The sequence below is a fragment of the Triturus cristatus genome, chromosome 5_1 (genome assembly GCF_964204655.1).
Source record: "Triturus cristatus chromosome 5_1, aTriCri1.1, whole genome shotgun sequence".
Lineage (NCBI taxonomy): Eukaryota > Metazoa > Chordata > Amphibia > Caudata > Salamandridae > Triturus > Triturus cristatus.
In genome coordinates, this window is record NC_140587.1 from 696,638,620 (window position 1) to 696,660,413 (window position 21,794).

General features: G+C 45.9%; 1 protein-coding gene across 3 annotated transcripts in view; it reads left to right on the top strand.

Annotated features, from left to right (window-relative positions):
* Positions 1 to 21,794, top strand: part of PRKDC (protein kinase, DNA-activated, catalytic subunit) — a 2,754,228-nt gene that overhangs the window by 536,322 nt on the left and 2,196,112 nt on the right. For all 3 annotated transcript variants that reach the window (XM_085605657.1, XM_085605658.1, XM_085605659.1), the window contains 2 exons: positions 2,463 to 2,557; positions 6,749 to 6,848. In XM_085605657.1, the coding sequence (XP_085461783.1) occupies positions 2,463 to 2,557; positions 6,749 to 6,848 (195 nt within the window). The remainder of the gene's footprint in view (positions 1 to 2,462; positions 2,558 to 6,748; positions 6,849 to 21,794) is intronic.

A 21,794-nucleotide genomic window follows, 5' to 3' on the forward strand; every position in this document is an offset into this window, starting at 1 on the left:
AGCAGTGAGAAACCAAAATGGCTGTTTCTCACTACCAGGACATGTCACGCACTTAAGGTACATGTCCTACCTTTTACCTGCAATGCACCCTGCCCATAGGGCTAGCTAGGGCCTACCTTATGGGTGACTGACATGTAGTAAAAAGTAGGGTCACAGACATGGCACACACTTTAGGTGCCACGTCAGAGCGGCAGTAACACTGCGCGCACAGGCCCTGCAGTGGCAGAGGCCTAAGACAGGTTTGAAAGGCTACTTTGGTGGGTGGCGCAATCAGTGCTGCAAGCCCACCAGTAGCATTTAATTTACTGGCCCTGGGTATCTGAGATATTACTTTACAAGGGACTGACAGGTAAATTAAATACGCCAAACAGGTGTAGACCAATCTTACCATGTTTACCGCAGAGAGCACACGCACTTTACACTGGACAGCAGTGCTAAAGTACCCAGAGTTCCTAAACCACCAACACCATGTCAGGAAAAAAAGGCTAGGAGGAAGGCAAAAGGTTCAGGGATGGTCCTGCAAAAAGGGCCCAACACAACCCCTTCCAAGCAAAAGCCAGAGTAGAGCAATCATTACCTTGATGGGCTTCCCTGCTTGGGGCGATAGAACACAGACGCGGGCCCGCAACTGCAGGGGCACACTCCTGTTATACGCCAATCTGAACCCATGTGGTTCCCTCTGTAAAAGCTCCCAGGACCAACTAAGCTACCCCACTGGTACTCCCTAGTCGTCCGCAGCCACGACCAGGCCCTAGGCCATCCAGATACCTCTGGTTCTTGCCATTCCACAGAGTGGTGGGCAGTGACCCCTGGCACATAGTAACCATTCTCCACTCTTCATCTCATCAGTGCAGTTCTAAACTGCCACTGATCCTCCAACCTAGGTCCGCACCCTCAGGCTGACCAGAGGTCACGGGCAAGGCTCTCCTCCCCTTCCTCTCCTTCTAGGGTCCTGCACTCTCCTCCTTGGAGAGGCACCCTCAGAACACAACTCTCCCACCAGTTCAGGACCTCTCTCCAGCAAGTGGTCTCCCAACCTAGAGTCTAAACCCTCAGATTGCACCGGGGTCAGAGGCGAGGACTCCCTCCGTCGGCACCCCTTTCCAGAGTTCTGCACCCTCTCAACTGGAGTGGTAACCCCAGAAGCCAAAACGGTAGGGACACTGATTACAGATGTCCTTCCTTCCAGGTCAGGCAGAACCTGAACCTGGCCTCCCAACAAAGGGACTAAACCCTGTGGTTGAACCAGGGTCTGAGGCGAGGACTCCCACCCTCTGCACCCTCCCGCCTGGGGTGGTACCCCTAGAAGACAAACCGGTCAGGACACTGTTTACAGATGTCCTTCCCTCCAGGTCAGGCAGAACCTGACCCTGGCCTCCCAACCCAGGGACTAAACCCTGCGGTTGAACACTTGCCTGGCACACCAGGACTTCCGGAGGCGCACACAGCTCCCCCCGGAACACATTCCTCATTTGTTGCGTGACAGTCTGCCTGGCGCTGATCTCCCGACCCCTGTCCATCTGACAATGCGTGAAGACCCCCCACGGCAGAAGTGGTGTCACCATGGTCACTCCTAGGAGACTCGGCCCTTCTGGCTGGCCCCTGATTCACTGGTTCTTCCACTGGGGACTCACTCCCCCTCTCACCCCTCCATCTGAACTTCTGCACCTTCCACTTAGGAGCGGCACCACCAGACACCAGAACCGTTTTAGCTCCTTTACAGACGCTCCATGTTCTCCTGACACTAGGAGATCCCCCTCAAATGGTCTACTAGTACAGCCTAGGCTCCCCACCTGGTGTTCCCTTAGGGAACCCTCCAGGCCCTGAGACTGGGTTTCAGGCACCTCGAGATACAGCCCACACTCACTCCTTTTCCGCTGAGACAGAACGTGAGCCCCTACACCCCTCCCACTACACCGGGACCAAGCAAGCTACTCTGAACCTCTCCCACCACTCTGGGCTGGAAGATACCTGAGCCACTCATTTCAATATTCTCATTTGAGAGACTCACTGTAAGTCACCCACAGGCCGTAGCTCAGTTGGACATTAGGTCTCCCTTCTATTCATATTCAGTTTTCCCTACTCACTCCATGAACACACACTTTCTCCTTCCAGATAGACCACTCTGGTGACTCTTAGTCACTCACAAGTACAAGGTACATGTGAATCCTAGTGCATCAATGAACAGCATTCATTCCCCTTCAGGAGCATTCCTTTAGGCAAGAGGTCCCTATATAGGCATGTATTGCACATTACACGTGACTCCTTGTAGTATGCATTTGTCAGAAATAACTTTATCAAATGTTATCCAATTTTTCTCACATCATACTCTCATCTTAAACATGCTTTAAGATTAGTACAAATTGGCTCAGTCATTCATAAATTTTAGTTTTACAAGTATATGTATATTCTATTGTCTGCACTATTTTTAGTTTCTTTAAGTTTGACATTTATTTTCACAGAGAAGAAAACATGCTGGTTGAACAGTTTGTATTTGAAGCATTAGTTGTGTATTTGGAAAGCTTGGCATTGACTCATGCTGATGAAAAATCGTTGGGTAAGTTGGACTAAATGTATACATGATTACTTCCTAAAGGGCTACAAACTATTCTACTCCCGTTTTCAAATGAGGGATTAAAATGTTCTCTCGGTAAACATTTCCTTGTAGTGCTGAATTTCATAATTGCTAAGCTGTCATTGGATTAGTCAAGCCTTTGAAGTTCTATATGAGCTTGTGAATAGCTGCTTTTGGAAATTAGGCACATTAGGATGTATTAAATGTTTTTGCACATTTATTTTACTAATTACTGGTTCCTGGACTTTAACGATAGAACTGCACCTTTGACATCGTGCACCTCACACTGGTGATTTTCCAAATATTGCATTGTAAGTTGAGCCTCCACCACTAGAAGGGTAAGGAATAAAGCTTGGATCGCCGCTTTCCTCCTTAACAGAATTAAGTTTGTTGTCTTAGCAGCTTTCTGCTCTCAACCCCATACGCTGTTGTTTGACTGCCTATAGGCTTAACACTGGCAAAAACATTACAGCAAGCAAAATCAGAAATAAGAAGGAAAGAAATACAAAACAAAAAAGGTCCAAGGATAAAAATAGGAAGTGAATGAAACAGTTAGAAGAAACATTCCCAGATGCTGCCCATAGAGTAGCTTCCAGGAGGGCAGAACCCCAGGCTCCAGAGGACGTGTCTCGTGCCTGCAGATGTTTTAGCATATTTCAGCAAGATGTTAGCAGAGTCCCAGTACCTCCCCATTGCATAAGAACTGACAGAAGTATATGAGCATGTCTTCCCAAGGATAAATTCCAGAAGGAGATGGCTCACAGTATTGACCAAAGTAAGGACTAAGAATTGGAGGATGTACCCCGGCAATAGTATATGCAAGTGGAATTCAGCCAAAAAGATAAGAATTTTCCACACCTAAGAAAGTGCCACACTGCTGGCCACTGAAGGCGTTGCCCCCTCAGATTACTATATAATTTATGCCTCATGGAAAGGAATTAACTAGTTTTTTGGAAGTTCATATGTAAAAAGAAATGCATAATAACTGCATTCTTTGTACACACAAGGAATATGTTGCTAGTGTCTCCCTGCCATACCAATAGTAGGCCGTATATGGTAGTCAGGATTTTTGCAACTGAAAGCACCTATGTCGCAGTAAGCTATAGGTCGGAAAAGTGCTGGGTGAAGCATATCCTGTGTTTTGGAGTTGGAGTGGGTGGGAGTAGGTAAGGGTTAAACTAGATCGAATTTTGGTAGTGGAAGCGGCAGTGGCAGCTGGTAGAAAATCAGTAACTTCAATGGAGATGCCATCTATGCTGTCCTTGTATAAAGACAGTGGAAAGTTGTATACAGCGGTAATAACTTGGTATCTTCCTTGTCTTTCAAGATGAGATGAGCAATTCAGTGGTCAGGCATGGAATAGAATGGTACGGTTGCACCAATGATTGCTTACCTTTCAGAAAAGAAGCACAATGAAGCAATCGCAGTGGTCACTGAGGAATGTCTCACTTGTTCATGCCATGGTTTAGGCCTGGCAGTGGATGACACTGAATTAAAACACTTTTGTAATGGGCATATTGTAAGGAGGCAGGTTCCAGGCAATTGTGAGTCAGTACTGTTCAGTGTTTCGGACCTTTTGAGGAAAAACTGTAAAAAACTTTTTAAAAAAAGCCTTGAATCAATAAAAGCAGTTGCAAAATGTATTAGTGCAAGTTTGCTGGAATAAAAAAGCAAACATCATTGTAACAGAACAGGTGTTAATAGATAGAGCAATACGAATGCCTTTTAAGAAGTCAATAGCATTTTAGGATGGTACAAAAATCCAGGAGAGGAGGTATTCCTATTTGGAGAGTCATGAAAATCAATCATGACCGCTTCAACTCTCCTGCAATCCCCCTTTGCCAATTACTTTGCATTTCGATCAATAGGTGACATAGCATGGAATGAAGAATAAAAAATGAATAAATGAAGTTGAGCTTATAGAGCTCTGCTGCTACCCAGAGAGCATCCTGGCACTGAACACTCAGAAAAACTCTAGAGAAGCACAGATAGCGTTTTGATATTTTTCCAAATTGGATTGTGGATACAAATCAACTGGAGACGTAATGGAAGAGCGTTCCAAAACTTTTCTGACAGGCAGGGTAAGGGTCTGCCTCTTAGTCTGCATAACTTGATTTTTGGTACCGCCACTTGATACTTAAAGACAGAATGCAAGGACGAGGCAGGCACTTAGAATGTAATTTGTTTCTTAATGTACGCTGAACCAAAGCTATGTAAGGCTTTACGTGTAAAACAAAGCTTTAAACAGAATGTGTTTGTGTACCGGAAGCCAGGGCAAAGAATCTGCTTGTGCATTGAGGCCTCTTTGGTGGTGTTAAGAATAAGTCTTGCCACAGCATTCTTGCAGTACCCCAAGATACAGGGAATTGTTGTAGTCCATCTGCAAAGAAATGAAAGCCTGTACTGCTCTTTTGCGTGAGCATAAAGGCAGCACAAGAAGCATCTTGTGAAGCAGTTTTGACGGTGTATGGAGAAATCCTCAGGCCACGACTCTATTACGTTTCAAACAATTAATGCACATTCAGTGCACAACAGCAGACATACATTGTGCATAGTTGTATTTAGTGCTGCCATGATTTTTAACAGTGGGCATAATGAGCTGTGTTATCAGCTTAAAAACATATTGAAACAGAAAGACCCCATGAATGAAGCGAATGGAGAAAGACATTTTTTTCTAACAATATTTTAATCGTTTTTGTATGTCAAACAGTTTTGCACAATTGACCATAAAAACAGCAGATGAACTAATGTCTGAGCGTCGATATATTATTACAAAGATAACAAAAGCAACCTTCCCCAACCTTCAGCCAACCATTAACAATACATTAATCAATATTTGGGTCCTTCCCCACGGGTCCCCCAGCTCATGCTTTGTTAGGTTAAAGCCTACCAGGCAGTGCAGCTGTCTGGTTTGCTATAGACATCTTGGGGACATTCAGAAACCTTCCGTGGGAATGCTTTCCGCCCGCTCACATTCCTGGCTTTCTATTTGCTGACTTTATTTGTTTTTAGGATGTCCAGGTTCAGTGTATCCCTCCCAAGGAGCAAAGCCTCTCCTTGTATTCTTCCACGAGCGCTTCTTTCTGTAAACAGGCCTATAAATCTTGTTTTTATGTCACATTTGCTGTGCATTCAAAGACCGAGGTCAAATGTCAGACTCTGTCTTCAGAGGGACCTTGGTGTTTACTTTTCTTTCTTCGACTTCAAAGTGAGAGGATTTATGTGACAATCTTGCTGTATACTGGGAGTAAAGGAAATATTGTTTTTCTAGCACACAACAACATTTAAATGAACTGTGAATGTATTTCAGAATACATCATAATTAGCAAAGCACAAATGAAGCACATTTTTGTTAATTCTGAAGTGTTGGAAACAAATACTTTTTTATGATCAAAATAAATCAATACACTAGGTGATGCAATATCCTCACATTATTTTTTGTCCGCTGTATAGCTTGATTAGCAAAACTGTATATCTGATAGAGACTTTTAGCCTCAGATTTCTTACCTTTTGAATGATCTCCAGACGACATGCTATATCCAGAAATTCTTACTTGAGCAGTACCCCAGTGCACCGGTATTTGGCATCATTCAGCTGGGTGTGGCGTTGTCTGCACCGTAAACACTAGGGAGTCTCACCCTGATGTTTTTGTCTCATCAATCCAGAGAAAGAAACAAATTCCTTGGTTTTTTGCTTGATGCTGTGTTGCTTGCAGTCCTCAATTGTTTGGTATTCAAATGTTCTAAAGCCATTCTTGACTAGCTCACTGCTTTTCAAATAGTCATTCATCCTTGGTAATGGACACTGGAATTAATTCCCTTCAGTGTGCTAATACTGCTTGGTGGTTGTCTGCAGAATTAGTGCCAACATTCAGCTGACTTCTTAAAAACAGTTGCTTTGGTCTCTGGAGGGGGTTTTGATCTCCCTTGCTCTTCAGTATATGTCCTGGTAATTATTCAGAGATTAGCCTCACAGTACCCAATTATTAGCTGTACCAAAAAGCTGAACAAAACAAAAATAAATTGTCAATATCTGGGGTTTTGTTCTTCATATTCCTGTCATTCTCTTGTTACTCTCTGTAGTTGTCCTATTCTGTTGAAGAACAATTTGCATATATTTAGCAATAGCAATGTTTTGTGATTCTTCTGATCAATTTGTTTGTTTTGAACATAGGTACAGTCCAGCAGTGCAGTAATGCCATTGACCACCTGAAACGCATAATTATTCAGAAAGCACCATCACTACTCAAAGCTGCCAAACGACGTTTGCCAAGGTTAGTAACTACAAAAAATAAACAGTAAAAATCTCCCTTTTTAGGTCTCGGCTAGCGAAGGCTGCGCTTGCGCAGTCTCGCTCGCGATATATAATGACTTGGAGAAGAGGGGCTTGAACCCGCCCCTCTTCTCCCCTCTTCTCCATTGGCTGGCCTCTTGAATGCTGGCCAGCCATTGGAGAAGAGGTCCGTCACTCCGAACAGGCCCCGTCCTTTTCGGATTCGGGGGCGTGTTTTTTGCAACTTTTCTAATTATCTCCTCCAGCCAATGGCAAGAGGAGAGCACAGAAAAACACGCCCCCGAATCCGGAAACGCCGCTGCCTTTCTCCGAGGCATTTCTGCTTCGCCTCGGAGAAAGGCGGTGGTATGCTCGTCCTCTCCCCCTGCTCTATATATAAACCTGCACTAATGAGCGCGCGTTTACCACCAACATCTGGGCAGCGCTGCGGCGATTAGCTGGAGGTATGCGGCAAGCACACATGGGGGTATGTGAAGCGGGATGCAGCGTGGTTGGTCCAGACGGCGGACTTCCTGCCGCGCCTAGCGCAGCGCTTTTCTCTTCAAGGCGCGCGTGGCAGTTCAGTTTATTTGTAGCGGCTTGAAGGTCCGTGCAGTCCTGTTCCAAGCAGCGCCTCCTTTCTAGTGAGGGCCACAGGTGGCGATGATGGCTCCCAGCGTGGGCAAGCATGGCGGTCTCAGTTGGCTGCAGAGCTCTCGCTCCAGGTAGAACAAAACCTTCGCCAAGCAACCTCGGTTTGTTTAGGGCACGTGTGAAGCTGCTATTGTTGGTCCCTCTGGGCTTCCTTCCGGCATTTACTAGAAAAACACAAGAATATCGGCCAATAATGCCTAGATAAAGGGAGTACATGCAGTGCCCACTGGGGTGGCCAGGCTGTGAAACATGGCGGCACCGCCTCATTAGGGCCCCCCTTTGCTTGAAGAGGGGGTGTTTATTTACAGAACAGCAGAGCACCGGGGGACTTGATTACCCTGTTCTGGCGGGTCTGGTCGAGATCCCCTCAAGACTTCCCAGGGGCTCTTCACTGTCAGAGCAGGGAGACCCGCTGTGCCTCTAAGGGATAGACCTTCTTCCTGGCTGTGTTGTAGGACACACTCTTGAAGAGAGTGAATGGTTATGCTACGGAAAAGGTTCCCTGATGATCTGGGATAGTTGTTCACTAAGGCAGTACATGTTTTCATTAAAAAAACAAAACTTTAAAAAAAACTTTTAAAAAAAGGCGTGAGTTAATGCGTGAATACGTGTGGCATGACAATCATAGCTTTCCGATTACTGGGAGCGTGCCCACCAAGTACGCTCAGAGCAGGAATCTCGGAGACTACCCCAAATTACTGCTGTGCTGATATCGGGTGCGATGCATGTACTCAACCAACGCTCTACCTGCATTTCCACACAAGTAGAAAGCACTGACAACCGGAAGAGGAGGCGGGGCATACCTGCCAAACTTCTCCTGCCAGAGGAAGCTTTATTCGGGTTTCAAAACACTCGTTAGCACACTGATGACCTCAGAGGAAATGACATCACAGGCCTTTGGCTCTCCAGCTTGGTTGACGCTATACAATCCATACTTTGGCCTGACAGTGACACTACAGTAAAACACATGGCACAGTGTGGAAACCAGATCAGAGGAAATGATTGTGTGGCTTCTGACTCCGGTGACACCATTGTTTTTTTTTTGTTTTTTTACAGAGTTTTATATAGCGCGAACTTGACCCGAATCTGGTATAAGAACGCTTTACCTAGCACCAGTTGCATTACATGAGGATACCTTCATTTTTGTTAGGCACGGGAGGATTAAGTGATTTGACCAAAATCACAGGATGTTCAGCGTCGTTACCGAGACTCGAACCCAGTTCCCCAGATTCGAGGCCAGCTCCTCTCCCCATGTTATTAATGACACAGACGAGTGACCTTTGATCACGGTGTCCCTCCTTCATAACTCTGTCAGTCAGTCCCTCCAGCAGCATCTCGAGTTATGCATTTGTAAACACAGCGCAGCCTTCTGAGGTTTACTGGTAATTCTCCTCTTGCAGGGAGCTGGAATTTACCTAGCAAAATCCACCGTTTCCGCACCAAGATGGATGCAGCATTGCCAACTAGGAGTAGCCTGCTGCCTAATCAACAGGGTTGCAAGAATGGGGTTATTTCTGTTTCAAGTTAAAACACAACTGTTTCCCCTTTGCCATGGGATGGGGGGGGGGTTGAAGGGGTCCCCATTGCATAATAATTAACAGTGGCACCAGAGTGCACTCCGCAGCGGGCTTGTTTGGGGCTTCTTTCGGCAGGAGGTGGGTCTAGTTGCCATGACAGGCCATGCTCCTCTGGGCATGCGCTGTTCCTCCCATCACACCCTTTGCGCTGTGGCTGGCTGCAGTGATTCCAGGATTTCTGCCGTCTGGAGCTTTTCAGCGTTCCGAGAGGGAAAACGACAACAGGAGGATTTGACGGTGGCCAGGCTTGTTTTTTGGGAAGTTTGGAGAAAGTTTTGGTCCCGGAATCTTGCGCCTGGACGGATCACGGAGGGGAGAATGCGGCCGACTAGGATTTGGGGGTGAGTACCGGGATCCGCCGCTGGTGTCATTTAACCAAAAAGACTCGGATTATAGGATGTTTTAAAGGCTGAACCGGGGAGTCCCTCTACCCTTTAAACGTATTTTAGAAATCTCTGTTTAGTAAATAACAGCCCTTTACATTGTCCCTCCGCTGGCTAAGAGGTTTGGAAGAACTTCAAACAAACAAATCTGAGCATTTGGCGTTATATGGTCTGTAAAGCTTGCGTGATCTGTCTTCACCAAAATGCATCACGATCTGCAACAAAATAATCACGTAACCCCTCCCCCCACACTCTGGGATTTTTGTATTCGAACTTTGCTTTTTTGTTAATTGCGTACCACCTACATCATAGGGAGTCGCAAGGTTTTCTTTGGTTGTACTATTTGTTGCCATATTTTTGCAGTCGGTGTTGGTAGCGCTATTTTGAATGCTGTGTTAGTTATTGACTGTCTGTCGCCTATAATACAGAAAGTGTTTCACTCACCCCCTAATGTCTGTGTGTGTGGCTGTGTGTATGTGGCTCTGTGTATTTGTGTGGCTCTGTGTGTGTGGCTGTTGGTGTGTGTGGGTAGCTCTGTGTGTGTGTGTGGGAGGCTCTATGTGTGTGTATGTGTGTGCCTCTGTGTGTGTGTGGCTCTGTGTGGGTGGCTTTTTGTAGGTGGCAATGCCAATAGCTCTAACTTAAACAATGCCGAGACCATTGCATTGTAAATGCTTGTTATCTTTTGCAAAGAGTAAATTTTAGCATGGAAATTATCCTTGAATATATTTTGTAAAGGCTAAAGTAGCAGTGACGAAGGCAACCAGCACAGAAAGCTAATTTAATATTGCGCAATATAAGGGTACATTGCAAATCTGGTATATTTTTGCCACTGGCTTTTCTGGAGGGGCTTTTGAGGTAGGGAGGTAGATGAGGTCTATGCCCCAAACTCTGTTTGGTCTGGCCTTGCTTAGACCCCATCACCACATATGTTGAATGCTTAGACCCCATCACCACATCTGTTGAATGTGCCAGAAGGTAATACAGAAAAAAGAGACAAACTGCACCTTGACATACAATGGAGCAGTGGAGACTAGATACATTTCTATATTAGCTAAAAAAAGTAATAACGCTAAAAGTTTCACAAATAGCATTTTCTATCTTCTTCTTTTCATACTTGGTAAAAATTGACAATGCACCTGTAAGTAAATCTAATGATAGATGTCGGAAAGGGCATAATTATTTGGAGTGTGCAAATGTCTACTTCAGAGGATAAGTCCACCACGAGCTAGATGTCACACAAATTACATAAACTAAACATGCTCAACCCGGTAACATGACTCAAAGCAGTCAGGCTTAAATCAAAGGCAATGTGTAAAGTAAGCAACGCATACAAAGTAGACAAAGTCACACAAAACACAGTAAATTGTATAATACATTTTAAAATAAAGAGAAAGATTTTGTGGAAAATATGACCAAAATGACAAAAATCCAATAAAAGGAATGGAAGACATGAATTTTAAAAGATTTAAGCGTAAATATACTGTCATAAAGCACCAACAATAGTCTGTGGACATAGTAGCCCAGGAGCTAGGCGTCATTAGAGGCCAACCGTGATGGAAACCAGGTCGGAAACACTTAGTAGATTAGACCCAGTGAAAGCCTGGAAGTCAGAAGTTCTAACAAAGTTTCAAAGTCCTAATCCAAAAAGGGACTTTGTCATTTTTTGGAAGAAAATGTTGTCTTAGTTGGGCTAAACCTGAATTTGTAGCCGCCAGCATGAAACTGCCGTTCAGATACCTGCTGCAGGTTGGTCCCTCTAAGGCTTTGGAGCTTTTGAGATTTTTGCTTAAAAAAGTTTCTAAGTCCCAAAACAACAGGACTTTCTTGTTTTTTCAGAGATGCTAGAGCCTTTCAGAGGGACGAATCTGAAATTCAGTCCGATGCTTTGTAACTGTCGGCCAGCTACTTTACGCAGTAGCTCCCCTTGCCTTTGGTGCAAAATGTATCAAAAGTTTCAAAATCATTTCTTAGTGCCCAAGCAACAACAAATGTACACCTCTAAGCCCCCAAGAACTTTGAGGAAAAGGAGCAGGGAGCACCTATAGACTCTTGGTGCCAGGCAGAAGCCACCAGTAAAGTCCCATCCAAGTTCCAGTTGCCACTAATCAGCTGGGTACTTGCCATAAAACTCCTCTTGCAGCTTGTTGTGTCTCTGTAGCCACACAGGTCCAGTCGTCTTCTGATCTTCCGAAGGTCCAGAAAGGGTTCCGAGAAGGCTGGGTTAAGGTCCAGCTTTGGTAGAGTTCACCAGACCGTGAGAGGGGGAAGCTCCTGTGTACTCCCTAACCAATGGAGTAAATGTTCCCGGGACACCTTTATCCACTTTGTCAGAATTACTGCAAACAATCCCACAGTACCCTGCACTCTGAAAATTCAAGATGGGGAAACCCTTCTACCCTTGTGCAGAGTCTGTGTAGTTAGAGTAGTCCCATCCTTTGCGGTCACTCAAAACCGGTTCTGGGGATATCTTTCCTCGCATTGGGTTTGATGCCAGCCATGACTAGCAGGACTAAAACATGAGCCTTTCCAAGTCTCATCTAACATTTACTTGTGACAGGGAAGGTACCCACTACAACAAGTCTTCCTGCCAGAAGAAGAAAACACCACACTACTTCAGGTCTTGTCTCTGCTCTAGGAGCAGTTGTCACATCTCATTCAGGCCAAGCACCAGCGGGGCAGTTGCTGGAGAACTAATGCAAATTAGCCTCCAGCAGTTCAGGCAGGTTCTTTAATACGAATCCGGCTTTATAATTGGTTCATATTTTGATTAATTATGTGCTGCATTATAGATCAGCAAAGAGCCAACAACCTGATTGAGGAAACGTATTGAAAGGCCACAAGGCAACACCATTGAGTTAGAAGGCAAGAAAGGTGCACCAGAGCAAGCTTCAGAGGAATCCAGTGCTCAGCTTTGTGTCCTGCTCTACAGTTGCTAGTAATGATCCGAGAAATTAAAAGGTCACATAGGGAAATGGCAGAAAAAATAGAGAGTAAATTGGATTTGATTCATAAAGGCTTGCAAAACCTGAGCATTAGATGCACGGAAGCTGAACAAAGAATTTCAAATTTGGAGGATGCGCAGCAGTCCCACACAGAAATTACATCTCCGATTCTTAAGGACGTGCAGCAAGTGAAAAACAAATTAGAGGACTTAGAAAATAGATCCAGATGAGCAAATTTAAGACTCGTGGGGGATCTGGAAAGCATTGGTTAAAGCGAAGGCTTCCTTGAACAAGTCAGTGAAGGGTTCGCATTCTGATCTCTCAGTTGCCAGAGTACAAAGGGTTTCCTTGACTGCTCCTAAAGATGATGCAAAGCCATGGACTATTTTGGTCTCTCTTCACAATTTCAGAATTCTAGAGGAGAGCCTCAAAAAAGTAAACGTGGGGAATGATTCCTCCTTTAAAATCTTTCCAGATTTTGAATTTGAAACCTCCAGAAGACAATGGGAACTGAAGCCTTTGTCTGAGATCTTTAGAGCCAAGGGTGCACAGGCACAAATGTTATATGCAGCCAAGTAGAAGGCTAAAAATTGTGCGGGGGAGGGGGGGGGTTCAGTATACATACTAACCCAGCTGATGCTGAGAAATTACTGTCCTCGATGGGGGTAGCTCTAACGGTGAGAACTAATAGCTTCGTGCCACCGTCTGTGCAGGAAGAATACACCACATGAACACAGGATAGACTGCTCTTAATTTTCTGAGGTTAGGAGCGCGGTGTATGGTAAAGGAGGGAGAAAATGATGGAAGTGGTGGGTGTGAGTCGGGGGGTGGTTGATAAAGGAGGGTGTTGGGTGTTTTAAGGGGGGGGGCACCAAACGGGAGAACATTTGTTAGGTACAGCAAAAGGATACATACATTTCAAGCAGAGGCTGGTAGAGTTGAGATCTTTAATGCTTACTGTTCTGAAATGCTTTGAAACGCTCAGAAAAAGTGAAAAAAAGGGAGAAATGAAATGCAATTAGTTATAGTTAGCCATAATGTGAATGGCTTGAATATTAGACGAAAAAGGGATATTTATCTTTTGAACTTTGCTACAATACAATCATTCAATTATTCTTTTGCTAGAAATGCATTGAATTTGGGGTAAAGAGGGAAATAAATTTAACTATTCTTGGGTTAAACAATTTTTTTTATTCCATCAGCGAGAGCATCGCGCAGAGGTACTGCAGTGATTATTTCAATGGTTATTTGAAAGAAAGCACTGGTCAGCTGCCTGCCTCTGGTGATGGATGAAGGGGGGGGGTTTGGGTTATAGCTCCCGTGGTGGCTTATAATGTGAGATACAATGTTGTTTTCTTTTACGATCCCTTTCATTAAAACATTAAACCGCGTAAGTCACTGCAATGGGACTTATGTAATTTCCCAGGTACACCAATTTTGGAGAGAGATTTAAATTTTCTTCCCTCCCCATGTCCGGATTCCTCAAACCCACACTGTCTGAAACTTAAACGTATAGAACATATTTTTGATGATCTGTGCGCTCGGCGAGCCGCGCAAGATATCTGGTGTAAATTGAATCCAATAACTAGAGAATGTTTGTGTTATTCAAAGAAATATAGATCAGTTTCACACATAGATTTATTTTTATCTCCCTCAACAATCTCTGAAATGTCTTCCTAATATCATGCAGGGGCGTTTAAAGATAATTCAATGGTTGTCTTAAAGTTTTGATTACTTCACCAGGAGTAGTTAAAAAGTGTATTATGGATAGGTCTTTTATTCGACCAAGAAATGCACATTCAGTCTCTATCGATGGGGATTGAGCATTTTTTTTCTAATTAACAATAACAAGGCAGATGGGGCGAAAGTATGAAAGGCATTTAAGGCCACACTCCGGGGTTTTATGATATAGATATCAACCTATTGAAGAAAAAAGATAAGAAAGAACAAGATAATTTATTTAAAAAACTGCAGATGAAGCTTATACCAAGGTCCAGGCGGAGCAGTTGGCTCAAGCTATACATAAGTGGCAGAATAAAAAGCAAGTCTTGAAAGGTTTTTTTCTGAAAAAAGAAGGTTCTTAATAGCTGCACTTATAACCGGTGTATGAAGAGTGTGAGATGATGGGGTGCTTTTTGGCTTGGATTTCAAAAGGCAAAAGTAATAAACACCTGATCACTGGGATCAGGGATCCTCATAAAAAAATAAATTGAAGGAGAAAGTGTAGATATTGGGGAGCTTTTTCTCGACTATGCCTCGTTATACAAGGGGGAAGCAGAGAACAGGCACCTGGCGTTAGCCGAACAAGTTTTATGTGAAGTGCACCTTGCAGAGTTAAAAAGTGAGTGTCACCTTTTTAACATCCCGAATTAGCTGCAAAGAGGTTACTAATGACATAAAGGAATTGCCAAGGTCCAAAGCCTGGGGGAAGATGGCTTTGGGGCAGCATTGTATAAGTGTTTATATTCTCTACTAGCGGTTCCTCTAAATAGTTGTTTAATGCTGTTTTACTTGATGGACCCATCCCACCAGCTTTAAAAAAAAAAAGGGGGGGTATTAAAACTTTTTTTTTTAACCTCTTCAGTGCCCATGACGAGATAGTCTCGTCATGGAGCACGGTTGCGCTGTGCCCATGACGAGACTATCTCGTCATGAACCCCGCCGGCTAATGCAACGCCCGGCACAGGGCGGGGAAAGGGCGTGGCACTGAAGGGGCTAAAAGGGAAAGATGAATTTGGACCGTCCTTATACCGACCTATACCGCTAGTTAATAGGAATTATTAGATTTTCACAAACATTTTAACTAATTGCATCAGCGCTGTCGATTAGATCCACCCTAATCAAAATGGTTTTATCAAGGGCCGGAACGCGAAGGCTAACGTAATATCTGGCTGAGTTTATTGATCTTGTCACAGCAGATAATATTACTGCGGCCTTTGTGTTAGAAGCTAAAAAAGAGGGTTTCACCTTGTGAGCTGGTGTTCTCTGTTTAATGTATGGGGAACATTCAGTTTTCCAATGCTGCTCACAAGGTCTATTGTCAGACTTTATGAAAATACATCGGCCCAAGTTATAATAAATAATCAGTGGGCGGGCACTATATTTCCTAGTAAAGGTACTCACCAAAGCCATCCACTGTCGCAAATTTTATTTCCTCCATGTATAGAGTCTTTAGCTCAATATATTTGCTCCCATAGGGGAATAGGCCCTCCTTTGGCAGGCGCATCTAAAATTAAACTATATTTGGATGATGTCGCTCTGTATTTGCCCTGATAAATAATATTGAAACAGCTCTTGAAGCAGTTCGGAGATACACTAAGCTGAGGGGTATAATAATAAAAACCAAAAAACAAATCGCTCATGTTTAATACTATGCCAAACATTTTACTTCCTGAAATAAGGGCTTACTATAACTGTAGGAAGGGGGATATCTGACTATGGTTACCCCCAAATTTTTGCCTAGTGTCTAGCTGGTTTTTCGACTTAGTTGGCCTGAGATCCTGCCATTCAGGACCTCAGCCCATCTGCTCTCTCTTTAAAATGGACTCCATGTACCCTAGGTGCATAACCCATTGGAACTAGATCACCCTGTGAGCCCCTGTACCAGTGTACACTAGGTACCCAGGGCATTGGTGTATCTAAGGCCACCAAGGGCTGAAGCATGTATTGTGCCACCCCTGGCCTGGCCTAACAAATTTGACACAACTGGCTGATCACTCAGCTGGGGTAGGTTGGTGTAACCACCTCTTACTTAGGTGTAGTATACCTATACCTAACCTTAAATGGGACACATGTTAACCTATAAGTCACTCCTATGGCAGGCCTTAACAATCCTGAAGGCAGAGTGCTTGGTTCCATGTGAGATGGTGCTCTGGCATGAGCTCAGCCTGTCTGCAGTGGTCGGAACAACTTCCTTCTACCGTTTCCAGATATCGTCATACCATATACTCTTAAGTGCATTATGAACCTCGCGGTTAAATGCTATCTTTGGTTTGGCTTTATCAAAACATGTCGAGTAAGGTGTCATACAAATTGGAATACTAACCCCTCGCCAATTCTGGCGACGGGGTTAGCATTCCACCCTTCTTAGTGGGACACGACATGTACAGTACCTGAAACCCGGGTAAAATCAGACATAGCCTCAGCTCCACAAAATGGATGCTGCCACCACAGACATAAGTCTGCCCTCCTGCTGCTGGGAGTCCTTCCAGCTTGGGAGACGTGGACAAAGGGTTTCCTGCCAGGGGAGGTGCGAGCACCACCCCAGACAGGATTTTGTGTATTGGTCAGGTAGGGCTTGAATGGCATGAGACATGCCTGAGGCTCACAAGGAGCCTCGGTGCATATGCCAGTTCAAACCGGTCCTGGGGCACACCAGCCCCGGACCTGGGGCGAGCTGGACAAAGGATTGGGGGTGTAACCACCCCCCTTCCTGGTCCCACCCTTAGGGAGGGACCTAGCAGGTAGTCCGGCCCCTAGAATCCGCTTAAAGGTAGGAGCTGTGTCCTAAGACTTCAGACATCCTGGAATCAACTTAACCACAAGAAGAAGACGGGAACTTCGACGCTCTGCTGCACAGAGGACTGAAGGAAATCTCCCCTATGGTCAGGGAGTGACCATCTTGCTAACGCAAGCACCAACCAGCTATTGAATGTCTGCTTTGCCGCCGCCTCCTGTCGGAGCCCGAGCCCAGAGCCCGACAAGACCTGGACCTCCAGACCTCTCACCGCCCGATCCACAGTCCCTGCAAAGAAGGAACCCGTGGAGGCACCGAGACACGTGGAGCCAGCCATCTTGAAAGACCGACGACAAGCTGCAAGCGCAACAACAGAGGCTCCCTCCAAGTTGTGCTTTGGGTCCTGAGAAGCCCAACACCCGAGCCGCATCTGCACCAAAGGTGAGCCCTCCAGCATCTCCACGATCTGCGTGGGGCCCCTCTGCACTTTGCATCTCGACGCGCCTGCCCGGTCCCTGGCCCGTTGGCTAGTGGCCATTTTGGCGACCTATTTTGAAATCAACGACGCTGGTCTGGTTGCTCCAGACTGGCCCTAGCTGCTCTCCAAAAGAGCAGCCCCTCTGACCTTGCTGGTCAGAACAATCCGCTTTCTTGAACTTCCACGGCTCCTGCCTTTGCCAAGGCTTGTTTGCTTCTTTCAAGTCGCCGACACCGCCGACAGCGAGAGCCTGCGTGGGACAGCTCGTGACTCGACTCCTGGACGTCGTCGACCTTCAGGGACCACGTGGCTGCGGAGACAAGCTACACTTCACCACCTGTTTGCACCCGACATCGCCTGGTACCTACCTGGTGCCACGCCGGTCACTGGCTAGTGACTGTGAACACTGTCCCCTCTGCTTTCAGGTCTTCTACAAATCCGATCCACTCTTGGATCCAACGCAGCTCTTCTGGACCGACCGCCTGCAGCATCTTTGTCATCAGGCTCCATTGAATCGATAGAAGAAACCCGACGCACTTCGAGACCTATGCACCCGCTTCCTGTGGGTGAGGTAAAGCTGGCACTCCGGTGCCCAAGTGTAGAGAATCATCTCTAGTGTCTGTGTTTCGAATCTTGAGATCGTAGTCCACCCAGAAGACCCTTTCTGCAGTAACTTTTTAACTTTTACGCACCCATTGAAAACCTATGGGAGCACGCGTGTGACTTTCCTCACTGCACACGCAACCCGTGGACCTCCTGGTCACTAACTGAAGTTAGCTCCTTGTAGGCCCAGCGATTCTAGAGGCCCTAGGCCTTTTCCCTTTCCTGTTCGTGGTACTTATACCACTAATTTTAGTATATGGTTTGAGTGGCCACCAGGGCCCATCCATATAAAGTGCAACTTCTGTGTATTATAACATTGTCTTGTTTAACGATTTGTGCTCCTGTGCTCATAAAGAGTCTAGGGGTTACTTTGAGAAATAAATACATATATATTTTGAATATATATCTGTGTGGTGTCCTTTCATTGGTATAAAAGGGGGTTACATTTGGTAAAACAGCCTGCTTAACACGCTTTAACGAGTTTAGCCTCAAAGACTGCTTAGCCTACGCTACCACTAGGGCAGCTAGTCCGAAAAGGTTGACTTACAACCACACCATAAGGGTTGCTTGGCATGGTACAAGGTGGTCACTTTAACTAGTGAACATCATATACCAGGCCAACTTCTCACAATAACCAATACCAAAAATGTATTTAGAGGTATTTGTTTTACGATTTAGTTATCAACAGTTACCATTTGAACTTTGTCCCATTACTATCCAAAATATACTCTTTTCTTGCATATCCCTCTCCCTGTCTGTGATAGGTCAGATATCTTTAATAAAAAATGTCCATTCTGTCCCGCATATTATTTTTTTATTTTTAATATTCCTAGTAAATTAAAGGATGCCTACTTAAACTGGAGAGTTGCCTGACATCATTTATTTGGAGGAATAAATCTCCTAGAGCTAACCTAAAGATTCTACAATTTTCGCAATCTGATGAAGGGCTAGCATTTTGTTGGACTAGGTCTTATTACTCCGCATCTATTGCACACAGTTTCACAACTTTTCGATGCAGGTCTCTCAATTTGATAATTTTACTATTTTAAATATGTTACGTAGTTCTGATGGATACATCTGCCAGTGGATTCCTCACCTTGTGAATGTCCCCTGCGCCAGCAACATTCGGAAACTTTTGTAGCAGTCCACGCCGATGAGGTCGAAGACGACGTCGCAGAGACACGGCTCCGCTCGCGACTCCGCTGACATCACTGGCTCCATAAGAAGACCTCGTCGACGTGATGACGTCAAATCCCTTTTTTCCGCGCCGTCGATGCCAACGGATTTCGAGACTCTCTCTGTAGCTGTACTTGTTACTTTGTTTTCTGCTGGTTTCTCTCTCTTCTTCAGCTGAAATGTCGACGAAGAAGTCTGGTTTTAAACCTTGTCGAGAGTGTGGAAAGCACATGTCGATAACGGATCATGAAGACTGCGTGTGATGCTTGTCTTCGGACCATGATGTGGAAGGATGTTCTTTGCTGTCTCAAGATGAGCTCCAAGGCTCTTAAGGAGAGGGAAGCAAAATTGTTCATTGCAAAGATGAAGAAGGAAAAAAGAGGCCGGAGAAGATCGAGGTCGGCGCCAAAGTCGACTTTGGGGCATGCTTCTAAGTCTAAGAAGCACAAGAAAAAGAAGAGGCATTCATCTCGACATCACTCAGATAGGGATACGGCTCCGAGATCAACATCGCCCTCCCGACGCCGTAAGGACTTTGTATTTCCTTCGCCTGTTCCTGATTCTCCTATTGGCCTGCCGTCACCTGTGGCTTCACCGGAGCATTCACCGGCCCCGGCCCCATCTCCGGCTTCATCTCTGGCTCCGGCTTCGTCTCCGGTTCCGATTGAGGAGCTTCCAGCTCCGGGTGAGCCTTCGACTCCGCTGATTCCACCGTCGGCGCCGGTCGGCCCGAGTCCGGTGATGCCTGAGCAATATCCTGCGTTTCCAGGCCCAGGTCAGGACCCTACGCATTATCTTAATGCCATGTATGGAGTCTTCTCCAGAGCGATGTACCCCTCTGGTGCACCTTTGGGTCCTTCGGGTCCTATGGGTCCTTTGGCCTTCAGTTTGGGAGTTCCCCAAGCTTATCCTCAGGCTCCCTTCATGGCATTTTTTCCGGTGACGCCGTCTTGGCATCTACCGGCGTCGAGGACATCGACGCCGCTCCCTTCTTCACCGGCACCGACTCAACCTCGTTCGACGCTGGCTGTCCCATTGGATCCACGCTCGATGCCGGCTCCGGCGCCGTCGGATTCGGTCACGGCGCCGCCGACTCCTGTTGTGAGGATCAGGTCTAGGAGGGAGGCCCAAAGGGTGCTGGATGAACAGAGGTACCTGATGGAGGAAGTAGAGGAAGGTGAGCTGATGGAGTCGGACGATGTGTTTGATGATTTAAAGGAAGCTAATGGCCTGGATTTATCGCCTGAATGGGAGATTACTCCTCCTTCTGATGCTCCTTCAAAGGATGTGGCTCCATACCACGCTGTTATTAAGAAGGCGGCTGAACTTTTAGATCTGCAGTTGCCTTCTGCAGAGTTCAAGCATAACATCCTAACGGAGGTTCTGCTTTCTCCTTCTACTGCATCGGAGCCTTTACTCCCTTTTAATGACGCCATTATAGAACCAGTAATGGAGGTGTGGCGTAAGCCCTTCTCTGCTCCTGCAGTTTCTAAAGTTATTGCTAGGAGGTATAGGACGGCTCCAGGGGACCCAGACTTTTTATCATCTCACCCATCCTCGGAGAGTCTGGTGGTTCAGGCTGCCTGTTCCAGAAAATCAACAGGTTATTTTCCCCAAGTCCCGAGTGACAGGGAGGCGAAGAAATTGGATCAGTCGGCCAAGAAGGTCTTCTCTCCTGCCAGCATGGCCCTTAAATCGACGAATGCCACCTGTCTTTTGGGCCGATCTATCCATGCTCTTATGGACTCAGCAAAGCAGCTAGCCCCAAAGCTGTCAGAAGAGGATAGGATGAGTTTCAATGAGGTCCTTTCGGATACCCAAGCGGCAGCACGTCAGGTAATCCAAAGTGGCTTGGATACAGCTGACTCGGTTGCAAGAGTCATGGGATCTTCTGTTGCCACCAGAAGGAGTGTGTGGCTTAAACGCTCTTGGACTTGCCTTTTGATAGGCTCCGGACTTTTTGGCAAGAAAGCGGATGTTGCGCTTGAAAGATTTAAAGAGAGTAAGGCCACGGCTAAATCTTTGGGCCTTCAAACTCAGCCAAGGGGTTCATTCAAGAGGTACAGGGGCTTCGGAAAGTCATCCTTTCGTTCTTACAGACAGCCCCAGCAGCAGCAGCAGCAACAGCAGCAAAGCACTCTGTATAAGAGCTATAGAGGCAGAATCAGGGGTCGCACTTGAGGTCGACAGCTCTCCTCCTCCTCCTCCTCTTCCTCCTCCTCAGCCCCTCCCACCACTGCAAAGCAGCCCTAGATCCACCATTCTGGATCATGCTGGTCCTTTAGGGGGCCGGCTTACCCATTTTCTACAAGATTGGGAATCTGTTACTACAGATCTTTGGGTTCTAGATCTTGTAGAAAAAGGGTACGCCCTTCCCTTTCGGGAATTCCCTCCAAATTACCCGCCTTGTCAAGGGGCTTGCTCGGAGGACCACCTTCTTCTCCTGCAGGAGGAAGTCCTGATGATACTGAAAAAAGGTGCGATAGAGGTGTTTCCAGAGCAGGAAAAGGGTCAGGGATGCTACTCCCAGTATGTCCTGATTCTGAAAAAGGACGGCAGATTGCGTCCAATATTGCACCTCAGGATCGTGAATCTTTTTCTGAAGCAAGAGAAGATCAAGATCAAGATGCTCACCCTTGCACAGGTTCTTCAAGTGCTGCATCAGGAGGACTGGA